The 16,392-nt window shown below is 40.2% G+C and overlaps 1 protein-coding gene across 5 annotated transcripts in view; it reads left to right on the top strand.

Moving 5' to 3' along the window:
* LOC104604283 (putative 26S proteasome non-ATPase regulatory subunit 3) overlaps positions 1-16,135 on the top strand; it is a 29,824-nt gene extending 13,689 nt beyond the window's left edge. For all 5 annotated transcript variants that reach the window (XM_010268567.3, XM_088890167.1, XM_088890168.1 and 2 more), the window contains exons 4-9: positions 12,350-12,487; positions 12,849-12,985; positions 13,093-13,147; positions 13,230-13,340; positions 13,985-14,224; positions 15,377-16,135. In XM_010268567.3, coding sequence (XP_010266869.1) covers positions 12,350-12,487; positions 12,849-12,985; positions 13,093-13,147; positions 13,230-13,340; positions 13,985-14,224; positions 15,377-15,892 — 1,197 coding nt within the window. In that variant the 3' untranslated portion in view covers positions 15,893-16,135. The remainder of the gene's footprint in view (positions 1-12,349; positions 12,488-12,848; positions 12,986-13,092; positions 13,148-13,229; positions 13,341-13,984; positions 14,225-15,376) is intronic.
* The last annotated feature ends 257 nt before the right edge of the window (positions 16,136-16,392 follow it).

Below are 16,392 nucleotides of genomic sequence, written 5' to 3'. Positions count from 1 at the left end.
CCTTTGGCGAACTTCCTTTTGGCTTCTTTTTGTTCCTCTCCTTTTACTTTCGGTATCTCTCTACAGTCTTCTTCTCCCTCATCCAACCGGCAGTCTTCCTTTTCCTTCTCTTGGGTACCTGCAATAACTTCATTTCCCCCCTCATCCTTTTCCAAAACCATCACATTAAACAATTTCTCCTCGTTGTCTTTTCCACCACCCCCTCCTTTTTCTATTGCACATGGGTCATTATCCGCCACCGGTGACGTTTCAACAACTGGAACTGCAAAATCCAAAGGCTGAAGGTTACTACAAGGATCAAAATCAAATGAGTTTTGACAGAAAAGTGGGGGCGAAGAAAGAACTGGATCGAGAGGAAGGGGGAAGAGGCTCCCTGATCTTGAATTTGGATTTCATCAATTCCTCCAAAGACAAATGCAGATGGTTCAGGTTTAGGTACAGTGTCCACTTGCGCAGCTGGGGGGAGCTGTTCCTCAAGTGGTTCCAAAGTCGGTTTGCTATGGAAACCCGTCTCCACAAAACTGCCACCCTGTCATTGTTCTTGATTTGTATCTATTTTCTTCTCTCTCTGAGAATCTCCTATAGGCCTTCCACTTTTCGCAGTAAGGTTACCAGCCCCTGAATCTTGTATCTCTAGAATCTCCGTACTAGCATCTTCAGATAAGAGCAGTTCAGTTTTGAAAACTTTAGAGTCTAAAAGTTTGCAGGTCTTTGTCGAATTGATGCTACCAATACTTGACAGCAGATCACTCTCGTCTTCTTCCACATCTCTTAACGCCTCCCAATCTGAGTAATCTTCAGAGTCTCCTTGCGAGACCCTATTGTAGTGAGGGTTTGGCTTCTTAGGCGTCGTGAAGTTTTCTTTAGTCATTGGCCTCCAATGCAGCTTCAACCCAGTCGTCGATGTCTTTCCCGCAACCGGAGGAAGAAGAGGGGAGGGTTTTCCAATCGCCGTTCTTATTTGGGGACGATTCGAGCAGATAGGCACACTTTGGGACGGTGATAGACCACAATCATCGTCTCCCATCGGTGTAAGGGAGCTTTGCGCATGAGTTTTAAAAGGGTCACGTGACCCAACTTGAAAGACCTGGCCCAGATTAGACTTTCAGATTGGGTTATGTAGACCCGGGTCCGACTTTTCAATTGTTTTTGTAAATTGAGCGTGAGGTGGCCCTTTTTTCGATTGCAACACCTCAGCATAGGATTTCTTTTGGGCCGTTGGTTCCCATTCGCATTTTTTCAAAAAATCTCCCTTAAATGGCCAAGCAGTCTCCTTTAATCTATTGCCTGACTTTTTAGTTTCCATTAACGCCTGGTCAACTTGACCTTTCGGACGGTCCACCCAACTCTCGCCACATGGCCTCCAACAGTCCACGTCATCATCTTCTTCTACCTCTGAACTATTCCACAACTTTTCTTCGACTTCTGACGCCAACCACACCTTTCTCCAACAGTCATCCACGAAGATGTCCAGGCTGCTTGGGATTTTTTCCAATCTTCCACCTGCAACTTTAATCTTTGCCGCTTGAAGGTTTTGCATGCAAAAGCCTTCCAAGACCCCACCACAGGCCACTGCTATCTTATGGAATATGTGCTCCTTCCAGAGGTTGAAGGGTAAACCCAAAATCTTGATAACTATGGTCTTCTGCGAGATATTCAGTTCGTTACAGGAGGGCGATCAATTTTCCACTGCAATCTGTCCAAGATTGGTTTCAAGGATTCTGCTCACAGTCTGAAGTTTGGCCATGTCAAGTATTGCCTTATTCTTTTCAAATGGGATGAGGGTGATTTTCTCTTTTGGCTGAAGCGTCTCCAGTAGGATTTGCAATACTTCTTCCCAATCGTTAACCTCTGTTTTCACTTTCACAACTTTCCTCTTAAACCAGTCCCCATTCCTTCCATCCTATAGGAAACTATGGACCCCACATTGAGAGTATTCGTGTGACACCCTAAGATGTACTTAGATTTAATTGATTAGGATCAGCTTTCCTAGTAGGATAAGGATAAGTTTTATTTTAATGTTATCTTTTATTGCCATGTAAGCATTAAAGTTTTTTTACAATTAGGAAACCATGTATATAAATTAAGGAGTGGGGCGACTGTTTTAAGTACTCCAATCATTCTCTTCTTTCAAAGCTTCTCCAACGAGTGCTCCTTCTCTATCTCTCTTCTCCTTTTCTTCTTTTCTTTTATTTTCAGTTCAAAACCTAAAGAATCTCTGTAGTCTTGTACGATTACTTGGTATCAGAGCCAGGTTTAGGGCTTCTCATGTGAGTTTGATCCAACCGACCACATGAGAACCGCCTAGAGCTGGAAGAATAGAGAAAGCTCCCTTCGGCTGATTCTTGGAGGTTATCTACTGTAGCAGTCCAAAGATTGGATAAGATCTTTGATAACCAGGAAGAATCAGAGGAAGAGAAGAGGATCAAGTCAGTTCTTGATCAAGACTAGAGGTGGTGATCAAAGTTTCATAAGAATTTTGGTTCAAGATCGGTTTCCACTATTCAAGACTGAAGTTGATTATCAAGATTAGAGTTTCTCAGAATTTTCTGGTAAGTTTTCAAGCCTTACCAGAAATCGGCAGCAACACTCTCTTGGTATAAGAGGTACGGTTAAGAAAAAAACCCTTCATTTCTGCATTTTTTAGGGTTTAAGAGAAAACCCTCAAGTTTTAGGGTTGTTATTGCTTCAGGGAGGTAATCAGATTTGTCTCCCTTTATTTTTCTTTTCTCTTTGGAAGATTCAGTAGTTCCTTTTAACAAGATTGATACAGTTCAGTCTCAATAGGCCGACTGTCACAAAATTAGGGTTTTTGAATCAGAACCCTCCTGTTATCTGCTACAAACCCAGTAGGCCAATTGGTACAGTAATTAGGAAGCATTCTAATGGAGTTTAAAAGCCAAGGAGAGGGTGTTTTTGGGGCTGGTTCAGGCAACATGGTTGAAAACACCTTCCAGATTACAACTGTAAAGTTTGATGGTTCAAAATACTTAGAGTGGGCCCAATCAGCCATGATGGCCATTGGGGGAAGAGGAAAGCTGAACTATTTGTTGGGCGATGCGAGGGAACCAACCAAGGAGGATCCCACTTATGCTAAGTGGATTCAGGAAAATTATTTGGTAATGACATGGCTATGCAACTCTATGCAGCCACACATCATCCAAAATTACTTATGGGCAAAAACAACTAAAGAAATTTGGGATGTTGTGAAAGAAACCTACTCTCAGCCCCTTAATGTTGCTAGGGCTTATGAGCTGAAATGTGAGGTCAAAAGTCTCAGACAAGGGGAGAAACAGGTCTCTGTTTATTTCTCAACCCTAAAATCCCTGTGGCATGAGATTGACCACCTTGAGACAATTGAATGGGAGAGTCAGAAAGATGCACAGACTTACAGAAAGCAGATTGAAACTAACAAAGAATTTGAATTCTTGGCTAGTCTAAATTCTGAATATGATATTGTAAGACAACAACTATTGACAAGAGAAAGTGTGACTATCTCAAGCCTATTCCCTAGTGCACAGTGAAGAGACTAGGAGAAATGTTACAGCAGCAACCTTTCGAATCTTCCCTGGCAGCAGTTAAACCCAAGCCAGGGGGAGATAAGGAAAGGGATATGAAGAAAGAGGCTAAAAAGGACCTAGTTTGTGAACATTGCAAGAAACCTAAACACACCAAAGACACCTGTTAGAAGTTGCATCCATATCTAGTTCCAGCAAAACTCAGAAACAAAAAGGGTAATGCCAATATGGTTGTCAACATTGATAGTGCAGCCTCAACGGCTTCAAGAGGTACCCCTCTTGATAACTTAGTTGCTGTCCGAGCTACTCTGACACAATTAGAAAGTGAAGTCAGTAATTCAGTATCATCTCCTCAGCCATCATTAGCTCCTTCAACCTCATCTTTTACTCAATCAGGTAATCGGGCCTCAACTTATCATGCTTTAGCTCCAGGTAATATAGAACATTCTTGGATAATAGATTCAGGAGCATCTGATCATACGACTGGCTTGCCTTCACTATTCTCTACCTATCATTTATCTTCTGGTAAAGACAAAGTGTCCATTGTTGATGGATCCCTTGTTCCTATTTTTGTCCAAGGAGACATCAAGTTGTTTGATGCAATTTCCCTATCCTCTGTCTTGCATGTTCCTAAGCTTAATACTAACTTGCTCTCAGTTAGTAGCATTATAAAAGGGCAGAATTGTTCTGTAACATTTTTTCCTGATCGATGTGTTTTTCAGGATATGGAAACAAGGAAGGTGATTGGGACTGGCCGTGAGACAAATGGAATCTACCTACTTGGAGGAAGTGCTCATCAGGAAGATAGTGAAACTAAGAAATCCTTTGTTTCTCAGTCTGTTGATCTGGTGATGCTTTGGCATAATAGATTGGGCCATTTATCCTTTCAGGCTTTGAAAAGTTTGTTTCCTAGTATATTTGAATCTGTCCAGATGACTAGTTTGAAATGTGAAAGTTGTAAGCTTGCAAAACATTGCAGGACTACATATTCATTAAGTAATAACAGAAGCAATATTCCTTTTAAAATTCTGCATATTGATGTTTGGGGACCCTATCATACCACTGCCATGGGGGGGTACAGATATTTTCTATTATTTGTTGATGATTACACTCGATTTTCTTGGGTTTACCTTATGCGTTTTCGAGATGAGGTTCCAGCATTAACCCGGATCTTTTATAAAATGATTTTAACCCAATTTGGGGTCAAAATTAAAATTTTTAGATCAGATAATGCAAAAGAATATTTTGCAAACCCATTAGCCTCCTATATGCTTGATTATGGGATTATCCATCAGAGTACTTGCCCACATACACCACAGCAGAATGGGGTTGCTTTAAGAAAGAATAGACACACATTGGAAGTAGCCAGAGTCATTATGTTTACCTCAAATGTGCCTATACGTTTCTGGGGGGATGCTGTTCTTACAGCTGTTTATCTCATCAATCGGATTCCCTCACGGGTTCTTGACATGAAAACTCCATTTACCCTTTTATACCCTGATAAAGAATTGTTTACCATTCCCCTCAAAACCTTAAGGTGCACTTGCTTTGTTCAAATCCTAGGCCCTCATCGTTCCAAATTTGATCCCGCTATGCCCAAACTCAAAAGGGATATTGCTGTTATGAACCGACTTCTGGAAAAAGATTTGTCTCAATGGATGTCACCTTCTTTGAGGATAAACCCTATTATCCAAGGGTTTCTTCTCAGGGGGAGAATAGTGAAGCTGGGAGTAGCTCATTGGAATTTCCTTTTCTAATCCCATTAAGTGAAGAATGATGTAATGGGGAAGGATGTCAAAGGTGCAAGGATGTGAGAGTCTATCACAGACGATGGAGACAGGTTGATTTTGGACATCAGCAGTGTAGGCTAGTCCCAGTCCCCACTACAGATCTAGATTCCGGTACCACAGTAGCCCCAGTTCCTTCTCCGGATCCAGATCCAGGTACTACAGATACTACAGATGAGAGACATTCAACCATGGAGCCTTTACCTTCATTCAATGACCTTGATCTCCCCATAGCAGTCCATAAAGGCAAACGCCGTTGCACCACAACTCAATGCATTTCTCAGTTCCTACCCTATGATCATTTGTCTCCCTCCTACAAGTCTTTTCTCGCATCCATTGCTGATATTCCCATTCCTAGAACAATACAGAAAGCATTGGAAGTACCAGAATGGAAAGATGCAATAAAAGTAAAAATGGATGCCCTCATCAGAAACAATACCTGGGAGATAGTTGATCAACCTAAAGGAAAGAAACCAATTGGATGTAGATGGGTATTCACTGTGAAACATAATGCTGATGATTCTGTTGAAAGGTATAAGGCCGATTATTTGCAAAAGGATTTATTTAGACATATGGTATTGACTACTTAGAAACTTTTGCATCAGTAGCAAAGATGACCACTATCATAGTACTATTATCTCTTGCAGCTAGTTACTCTTGGCCGTTGTATCAGATGGATGTTAAAAATGCCTTTCTCAATGGAGACTTACAAGAAGAAGTTTACATGCACTTGCCTCTAGGATTTTATGGTACGGAGACAGGAAAAGTTTGTCGGTTGAACAATGCTCTATATGGACTAAAATAGTCCCCCAGAGCATGGTTTGATAGATTCAGATGAGCCCTTGATAAGTTCGGATATGTGCAGGCTCAGTCAGACCACACATTGTTTATTAAGAGAGTGGGTTTCTTTGTAACCTTGCTTGCCGTGTATGTGGACGATATTGTAGTAACCGGGAGTGATACTAGTGAAATTGAGTCTCTTAAGCAACTCCTTCATCAAGAGTTTGAGGTAAAAGATCTGGGGGAACTACGATACTTCTTGGGCATTGAGGTAGCTAGATCCAAGCATGGGATTTTTGTCTCTCAACGAAAGTATGTTCTTGATCTTCTAAAAGAAACAGGAAAGTTGGGAGTTAAGCCTACGGACACACCTATTGAATAGAATCACATGATTAGTGCAGAGGGTGGAGAGCCTATTGAAGATAAAGCTATGTTTCAACAGTTAGTTGGAAAGCTTCTCTATCTTTGCCTCAGAAGACCTGACATCAGTTATGCAGTCAGCATAGTTAGTTAGTATATGCACTCTCCTAGAACTATTCACCTCCTTGCGGTTGAAAGGATATTAGCATATTTGAAGAGGTCCCCAGGCAGAGGCATTTTGTTCAAGAAAAATGACCACATGAAGATATTCTCATTCAAGTGCTGAAGCTGAATATAGGTCCATGGCAAATGGTGTGGCTGAGATTCTATGGTTGAGGTCATTACTTGAGGAATTGGGTATTGTTTATGAGAAACCCCTAATATTGTACTGTGATAATCAGGCTGCCATCAATATAGCCCATAATCTAGTACAACATGACAAAACTAAGCATATCGAAGTGGACTGGCATTTTATCAGAGAAAGGGTTACATCTCAAGAAGTATGCCTTCCCTACATCACCTCCGACATGCAGCTTGTAGACCTTCTCACCAAGGCTGTTTCAAGAAAGAAGTTAGAAGAATATCTATGCAAGTTGAGAATGACAAATATCTACTACCCAACTTGAGGGGGAGTGTAGGAAACTGTGGACCCCACATTGAGAGTATTCGTGTGACACCCTGAGATGTACTTAGATTTAATTGATTAGTTTTATTTAGGATTAGTTTTATTCTATCTTATGTAGGATTAGTTTTATTTTAATCTTATCTTTTATTGCCATGTAAGCATTAAAGTTCTTTTACAATTAGGAAATCATGTATATAAATTAAGGAGTGGGGCGGCTGTTTTAAGGAGTTCTATCTTATCTATTATTTTTGAATCGTATCTATCGAAAGTACTGTTATAGGAGTGATCTTTTTAGTTTGCTTTCCCAGTTTGGCTCTCACTCACCTCCCCAGATTTTTGTTCTTTCCTCATAGTTTGCTCTTCAGTATTCGAGAACTCCCATTTTTTCTGGTTGAAATCATCAAGTGCACCTGCGACCATCTTCCACCCTTGTTTAGCTTGTCCCTCTGGAAGGCATACTAGTTGTTTTCTCCCTTTGCCAAAGAACTTTGTTAGTAAAATAAATCCTCCATTTTTGTTCCTTCTATTTTCTACTGTGAATCTCTTCCCATTGTTTGTCGTTTCATTTCCCCACCCTTGTATTCTTTTTGCAAATAGAAGGCCATCTACGAAACCTTTAAGCCAACCACTACTTCTGATTTCATTATGATAGTTGCTTGTCGGTCTTCCCTAATTTTCAGTAGCTTCTTCCCTCTACTTGTTATTTCCTCCATAAGGACCTTCTTCTTCTCCAACTGAAGTATTCTCCATTTTGTTGCTTGAACGAAACTCTCCATTTCCTTGGACTCCATGGTTCCTTGTAAGGGCATAGTACCTTGGTGTTGGACAGTTTTTGTATGCCCTTAGCTTCAATCAGTTTTGATGTACTTTTGACATTTAATGTAAATAAATGAAGTACATGTTTGATTCATGTTGTGTGGTATACTTCTGTGTAAGACCCTAAAACTGGACACATAATGAGACTTGTGTTGGTTTTAAATGTTCACAGCCGTTGGATAAGTCTGGAGAGATTTATCCTACTAAGGCTGACACTGGTGTGCTGCCAACTGTTGGGGTGGTTTGTCTCGGCCGCCAGGGTGAGACCCAAGGCACATGCAGTGTAGGATTACTTGAACCCTTGAACCGGACTAGATTTCCATTATTGCCCTGGACCTTGGAGATTGATGGGCAAAACTGGAAAGTTACACCTAACCCCTAGACCCGATTATGGTACTGTACTAGGTGTCGGATTAGGCTGTCTTTGATATGCCAATCAGTGAGATCCTTAGCGGGGGTCGAAACCTGTGTATGTTGGGACAGTCTGAGAATTCATCTGAGTGGGTGATCATAGTGACAGGATCAACCCCTTTGTTAGACAAAGGTAATGATCGGGGATGCACTCTCTCTGATGGAAACCAAACTGCCGGCAGTTGATTTCAATCGTTGGAATTTTGTTTTGCAAAATTTATATATATGATATTATTTAAGTATGGTTTCAAAATATTTGCAAATGGTTTTAATTCTCGGGATCCATGTAAGTAGAGAGTGCAGCACTGTTCCTTGCAGCCGAGGGAGAGGTCCTCTTTTGTCGGGCAGTGCTTGATCATTATGGGCTGAGAGGTTAAGTGTAGGGCCATTTGGGATAACACCTGATGGGCTAATCTTGCACCTGCCCACAGTCCCTGGGTTTTTATAAGATGGCTTGGCCCAGAGACCACTTAGTGTAAGTGTTGGGCCCATAGGGTCCATATGATGGGCTCAGGGGGTTCACTGGGCCCTCTAGTGAATTTGGCCAGGCCTTGTAACAGAGGCTGGGCCGAACCCATGTGGTTGGTGTGTAGATCAATGATTGGGTCCCACGCCATACAAAGAAGCCCAACTGGGTAGCAGTTTGGAAGACTTTTGAGCAAATGATTCTTGTTGGGCCTAAAGCCCATTTTGAACTGGGCTGATTTGATCAGCCATTAACAAGGGGCGGATCTGAGATTAGGATGAGCCCAAAAGTCTATCTAATCTGCAGATAGGATTAAGAAGAGTCCTAATCCAATTACAAATTTGGATAAGGGCAACTTCTGATATGATCAGGAGATCTTTTCTTAATCATTAAGCAACTGGAGGAAACCCTATTATTTTCGAATTACAAGAATTCGAACCCTAGGGGATTTTACACAGAACACACCCAACAGTTTTGTGAGATAGGATCTCAGAAACCCTAGAGAAGGAATAGCAGTTCGCCATCTTCTTTTCTAGCTCCCTTCTGTTGCAGCCGCCACTATCTATTGCAGTCTGTTTTCTCTATCAGAGAAAAAGATCAAGAAAAGTTCTTGATATCAGTCTTTGTTGAAAGGCTGATTCTGTTTGGTGCTCATTGTCATCCAAAGGATTCTTGTGAAGGGTTCAGTGTGTAAGACGCACTCTGTTGGTTCTGTTCCACAGTTGCTGTGTCATCTTCAGCAGGAGCAGATCTTGGTGCCTTCTTTGGGCGTGAACACCAACTTTGGGAGATATTATTTCTCTGGATCAGGTATAATTACTCCCTTCTCTTTTGGTTCAGATCTGGTTCGGTTCTGGTTCAAGTAGGATCCTTGAATCTTGATTCTAAAATTAGGGAATGTGATTCCCAGTTGAAAGGTAGGCAGAAAATTTTTGAAATTCGCCCACCCATTCCGCAACTGTTTTGGCGTCCATACGATGGATTCTACCATCCCTTTCACTTGGCTAGCAATGGTGGTGTGAAAACCATCAGCTAGCCTAACTTTGTCTCTACCTCAGTTTGCCTCGAACTTCAAGGACTGGAAAATTATTCCTTAGGCTATCAAAAGGCCGCACTAAGGCTTTGAAAAAAGAGGTACAAGAAAACACACCAGTAGAAGTCAGAGTCCAAATCTTGTCATCCTCTCACCTTGGATCTAAAACCACCCCACCCAAGGTCTGAATTAGAGCTGAGATAGAACGGACTTCAAAATCCCTGAAACCCCTTCTAAAACCCAAGTCCCAATCAAAACCAGAACCTTAGTTTGAAGGAACCAAAAAAGTGGACACCGGCTCATCTTTAAAAGAAGAAAGGGAATACAAAGAGGGAAATTGCTTTTTCAAGCATACATCCCCCACCCACTTATGCTCCCAAAATTTCACCTAGTTAGCAGAACAAAGATCATACCTGATATAAGCCAAAAAGGAAGGAAGAACAGCATGAGTAGATTTCCAAGGAGAAGCTCATGTAGCCCTAGCCAAGACTCCAACATCCCAACCATCAACCATTTGCCCATGAATACTTACAATCACCTTAGCCTAAAGTTTGTCTTCTTCCTTTGATAGTCTCCATAACCACTTCCCCAATAGAACTCTCCATTCCTTTCCTGAATACCCCCTATACCTAGACACCACTTTTGCAACTAGCAGTGCTCCATGGATTATTGAGGGACACTTCTATTTATCATTTTCTTTTCTCTCTACTTTGGATTCCAACTTAAATAGAGGCTGAATTGTTGCTTTTTGGTAGGTGTACAGTTCTGCCAATGTTTGGAATATGGGTTAGCAAGACGAGGGGTTGAAAGAGAGAATCTGTTCTGGGGGAATGGGATTTCTACTTGATGTACTGTTTATATGATTAGAAAAGTTCGGGGTTATGCCATCTCAAGTCTCAACCTCTAGGGTTGCTGCTTCCTTGTACTTCAATATCTTTATATTATTGAAAATGTTCTGTTATTCATAAAAAAATCTTTTTACTATAAGATATTCATAGGTAGCAAAGATAAACTTATAATTTATGTATGCCCTTTTAAGCCATGTTTTAAAAACCAATCTGGAAGTTAGACTAGAATTTTAGGGTACCTCCACTCTCATGTCAATATAGAATCTTAGAGAGAGAAGGAACTTTACCATTGTCTTCTTTTTTTCTTTTCTCCCCACCATTAGATCTCTCTCTCTCTCTACCTGTGTCTCTTTCACAATAGTCACCTCAATTTCCTTCACATATGAACATCTCCTCAATCCTCCCTTCTCTTCATTTCAACTAACCTACAAAACCTCCACATAAATCCCCACTTTTAGCCCCCCCTCCCCACATTTCTAATTTCTAACTATAATAATCTGTTCACACTATGGACATCCCTTACGATACAATGGAGGAAGTGAGAATGACAGCTGATAATGGAAGAAGAGGAGCCACTGGTTGTAAGATCAAAATTGGATTCTGGTATCGCTGTCTAAATGCAAGCTTGACTTTTCATTTTCCTTTCCAATCTCTTCTCACCCTTTCACATAACCATTTTAGGTTTTGTATTATTATGTTTTTACTTAAAATAAATGATTTAATATTCAAAAAAGATTAAATATTATATTATTATGGTTTGAATCATGAACTGGAGAATGGTTCAAACGGTTCAACAAGTTAATGTTCGGGTCGGACAGATCTTGACCAAGTCAACAGTTTTTTACTATTTATGGGTTTGGGATAAAACCAAACTGTCTTGACCTCTGGGTGACAGTTGAACGGTTCAACCGGCTAGGTCAACGATGGCTTAAGAACACTGATTTAAAGTTCCTAACATGTGCTAACCCTTGATTTTATTTTTGTGGGGAGCCTTCTGCTTGTATTTGTTATGCAGTCACTCATTACGTAGTCTTTTTTTTTTGTAGTTTCTCAGGGTTCTGCCCCACATTTTTGTACTTTTCCTGATGGTATAGAAAAGAAAAAGGCATAAACTTATTATGTTGCAGTGTGACAAAGAAAAACACCTAGTTGAACCATGGCCAGTGTCCCTGGCTGATTTGGTCATACCCCAAAACCCGGAATTCATGAAAAACTGGTCAAAACTGGATGACTGGCCTGTTTAACCAGAGAACTGGTGAACCGGTCCTGGTTTCATAAAACCGCTTGGGTCATTAAATAATCGAAATTTCAAAATGCTTATGGCAAGACTTGAACCCATGACCTCTTGTTTATATGTATTGCTCAAATACCATTAATCCATTTCTTTATTTGTGTTAATTAGTGACTCTTAATTGTATATTTTACTTTATCACACGTATTTTAAAGAAATTGTGAGTTAAGAGGCTTGAGCCTCTCCCTTTTTTGCGGTTCTATGCCCAGTCCAGTTCTCTGAACACTGCTCTCACCTTTTAACTTTGGGGGACATACCCAGCAACCACAAGCCAGCCCCTCAATATGAAGCCCATCAGTACTTCTTTTGATTCTTCTCTAATAAGCACCTATTGCAACTCTCACCTTTGTTCTAGCATTTGTTCTCAAAAAATATGGAGTTCATTTCTTGGTCTAAAGTTATTTTTGGTTGCAGGAAGATGAACATGACATGGAAGTTGATACTGCCACTTCTGCAACTCAAGCTCCTGTCAAGCACTCCTTACCAGAGATTGAGATTTATTGTTACCTGCTTGTGTTAATATTTCTGATTGATCAAAAGAGATATAATGAGGTGAGATATATTATGCATATTATTGACTTCTACATCCACCACACCTTTCTTTTCCTTTCTTTGTTTTATGTATTGTATATTTTATTTTATTCTTTATATATATCTCTGCATCGAGAAAGGATTAGCTAAATTTGATAGCTGTTTTACAGGCTGTGGGACCAATCATTACATCCCACGCCACGCTACCCTTAAAGTGTATATGGCCCACAATCACTCAATCTCTACTCTTTTTTGCATTTATGGTTGGTCTCACAGCCAGTAAAACAGCTATCATATTCAGCTTATGTGTTCTCTGTATCTACCTTGATAGATTAAATATTCTTGCTTCCCGGCTTAATCCATTTCTTGGCTTGTCCTTCAGGCAAAAATTTGTTCTTCTGCAAGCATTGCTCGCCTGAAGAACTTGAATAGAAGAACTGTTGATGTTCTCGCATCCAGACTGTACTTTTATTACTCCTTCAGTTATGAACTTACAGGTGATCTTGCTGAAATTCGAGGGTGAGCACCTGCATTAATAAGAGTCTGTAAAAAAGGAAGTGAAATATTGAATGAGTTTCTAACTGTTTGTTAATTCTTTTTTCTGACTTGGAAACTTCTATTTCCAGCAATCTCCTTGCCTTGCACCGGATAGCCACACTGCGCCATGATGAACTGGGTCAGGTTGGTTTTATCTTTCCAAAAGACAATTGGTTATATTACCTGAGATTCTCATTTGCTTACTAAATATCATGGCCCAACGCAGGAAACACTTCTGAACCTGTTACTTCGCAACTACCTGCATTACAACTTGTATGATCAAGCAGAGAAGCTGAGGTCAAAGGCACCACGCTTTGAGGCACACTCAAATCAGCAGGTAATCTCAAATTCTCAATTCATTTCAACTTGAGTACCTTCCATCTCTGAACCTTTTCTTTTCATGATTAACTCATATATGGAATATGGGTTCAGTGTACCATAGATGTCATATGGTTCAGGCTTGCTGGGTGTCACTTTATGCAAGGCTGAATTTTGACAGAAGACTTGGCTCTTGATAGTGTGGAATGTTGTCAAATGTTGGGACGACATTTGTTTAACCAATCCCCAATAGTTGGTTTTAAGGCTTCTGTTGATTTGAGTTTTGTGCATTAGTACGTGGCTGAATATGTTGCAAGTATGGTCTAATTAGATAGATGTTTATTGGTATATGCTGTGACATGCATGGAGGGAGTACCCAGGTTGATGAGTTGCACTCAGGAGGTTTTATATGCTGAAACTATATTGGATGATAATAATTGTTGGTATTATTTTTGAGTTTGATACGCAATACCCATTAAGTATCGATTAATAGACTGAAGCCCAAGGGATTCTTATGTTATTACTGTAACTCTGAATCAACCCCTTTCAATTGGATTCAATTTCTTTGGATATCATTAGTTGAAATAGTCATTTTAGAACAGCACTACAGAAGATCCTGTTCACGACTTACATATATTTTGACATTTTACTTTTTCACTGCAGTTTTGTCGTTATCTCTTCTACCTGGGAAAGATCAGGACAATTCAGTTGGAATATACAGATGCAAAGGAGAGTCTCCTACAGGCTGCCAGAAAAGCCCCTGTTGCAGCTCGTGGTTTCCGAGTTCAATGCAACAAGTGGGCTGTCATTGTTCGATTACTACTTGGGGAAATTCCTGAGCGAACTGTGTTTATGCAGAAAGGCATGAAGAAGGCCTTGAGGCCATACTTTGAGCTAACAAACGTGAGTTGGTTAATTGAACTCTGAGAGCATTCTGTTATAACCATTCAGCGTCTGCACTAGTTTTTCCTGATGTTTTCAACCCGCTGTTGTCCCGGCCAGTTGAACCATTCAAACCGTCACTCGGTCAAAAACCATTTGACCCGGCCAGTTGGACTGCTGACCTATTTGACTCGGTGACTGGGTCATGGGTTGTACATTAAACATGTATGCAAACTTCTGGAGGCCATAATTTTGCACTCTGATGTCTGACTGAGGTGATCTTTTTTTTTATATATTTTGGGTAACTTTTCGAGATCTATGCATCCCAAGGAGCTGTAGTTGCCTTGCCCTGCTATTTTTGCGAAAAAAGCCCGTTTTGGCATCAAATTGCAATTTTAATATTTTTTACAAATAAAATTTTAAAAACTGAATTAAAAAATTTAAGTTAAACATAAAATAATGCATATATTGCATGTAGATTATAATTGTATATTATTTATTGATAAAATGCGTGTTTATGCACTTATTATAATGCTGATGTGGCATGGTCTAACCTGTTTGGCCCAGATGATTGAACTGGTGACCCATGACCCAGATGCAAAAATGGTTTGGCCGTTGGGTCGGTTTTTAAAACATTGGTAAAATATCAAGTACCTTGTGTCAAATTCATGTTTTAAACTTCTTGGCATGTGAAAAAAAAAAAAAAAAAAACCTCTTGGCATGTGTACCTGCAGAGAACTGGGAGGTGATCTTTAATTATTGGGTATTTTTATATTTAATTTGATTCTGAAAAAAAATCATCAAGGCTCAAGAAACACTTCAAGGTGAAAGGAAAATATGAGATGGCCACAGATAGACCTGTTCATGGCCGGGCTTGGCCCTAGCTTTTGGCAAAATTTGAGTGGGCCCAACAGTGTGAAGTCAGGCCCAAAGCCTGGCCCGTGAACAGGTCTAGCCACAGATTATGTTATGCCTTCTGATTCTTACCAATTTAACATGGTGTGAGGCCTTTGTTTTTAGTTTTTTTTTTTTAATTTTAGTTATTTTTATTCTTTTGGTTGGTGCTAATTGTAAAATAGTCTATATCCAGGTGGAGCTAAGCTATCGGGATTTCATTAGATGAAAATGGGGTCAGAAGGGACTATGCTTTACAGTTTTCTGTGAATTTTTCAGGCTGTTCGCATTGGGGATTTGGAATTGTTCAGGACTGTTGCTGAGAAGTTTGCAAATACATTTAGTACAGACCGGACCCACAATTTAATTGTGAGGCTGCGACATAATGTTATAAGGACTGGTCTGCGCAACATCAGCATTTCTTATTCTCGTATCTCACTGGCAGATGTTGCCAAAAAATTGAGGTTGGACACGGCAAATCCCGTTGCTGATGCGGAGAGTATTGTGGCTAAGGCAATTCGAGATGGTGCAATTGATGCCACTGTGGATCATGCAAATGGGTGGATGGTATCAAAGGAAACTGGTGATGTTTACGCTACAAATGAGCCCCAGCTTGCATTCAATTCAAGGATAGCCTTCTGCCTTAACATGCATAATGAGGCAGTGCGTGCATTAAGGTTCCCACCCAATTCCCACAAAAAGGAGAAAGAAAGTGCTGAGAAGAGGCGAGAGAGGCAACAACAGGAGCAAGAGCTTGCCAAGCATATTGCTGAGGAAGATGATGATGATTTTTGAATTCATTCTTACTTCGTCAACGTCTTTTGGTAACACTTTGTATTTGTTTCATCAAAATATCGTTGTGGGATGTTTTTGTTTTCTTTTTTTGATTTTGTTGTTTTCAAAGATTTGGTTTCAACATTGGAAATTCAGCCACTATACTTGCACCATTCTAGATGCCTCCCCAACCCCCAAAAAACCCCAAAACTTTTGAACATGAGTTTGCTTTGGTAATTTGATGTACGAGTGACGGCTTTCACATATTCATAGTTAGTACTCTCTATAGGTAATTATTATTTTGATATATAAACAAAGTATTATTATATTATATTAAAGAGCATAAATAGAGGTTAGGTCCAGCCATTCTGGGACTTTACACGAAAGAAGTGCTCACCAGTTCGCCACTACCATAGGGGTTACAATTATGGAGAAAATTTTGTTTGGCTTCGGTTGGTTCTAGTAAGTGGCAAGTAAGTATGAGGATATTTGGTATTGTGGTATTGTATTGTTGTTTGTGC

The sequence above is a fragment of the Nelumbo nucifera genome, chromosome 6 (assembly GCF_055504915.1).
Source record: "Nelumbo nucifera cultivar China Antique chromosome 6, China Antique-T2T, whole genome shotgun sequence".
Taxonomy (NCBI): domain Eukaryota; kingdom Viridiplantae; phylum Streptophyta; class Magnoliopsida; order Proteales; family Nelumbonaceae; genus Nelumbo; species Nelumbo nucifera.
The sequence above is the reverse complement of the archived record's forward strand: the minus strand, read 5'-3'. Positions and strand labels throughout refer to the sequence as shown.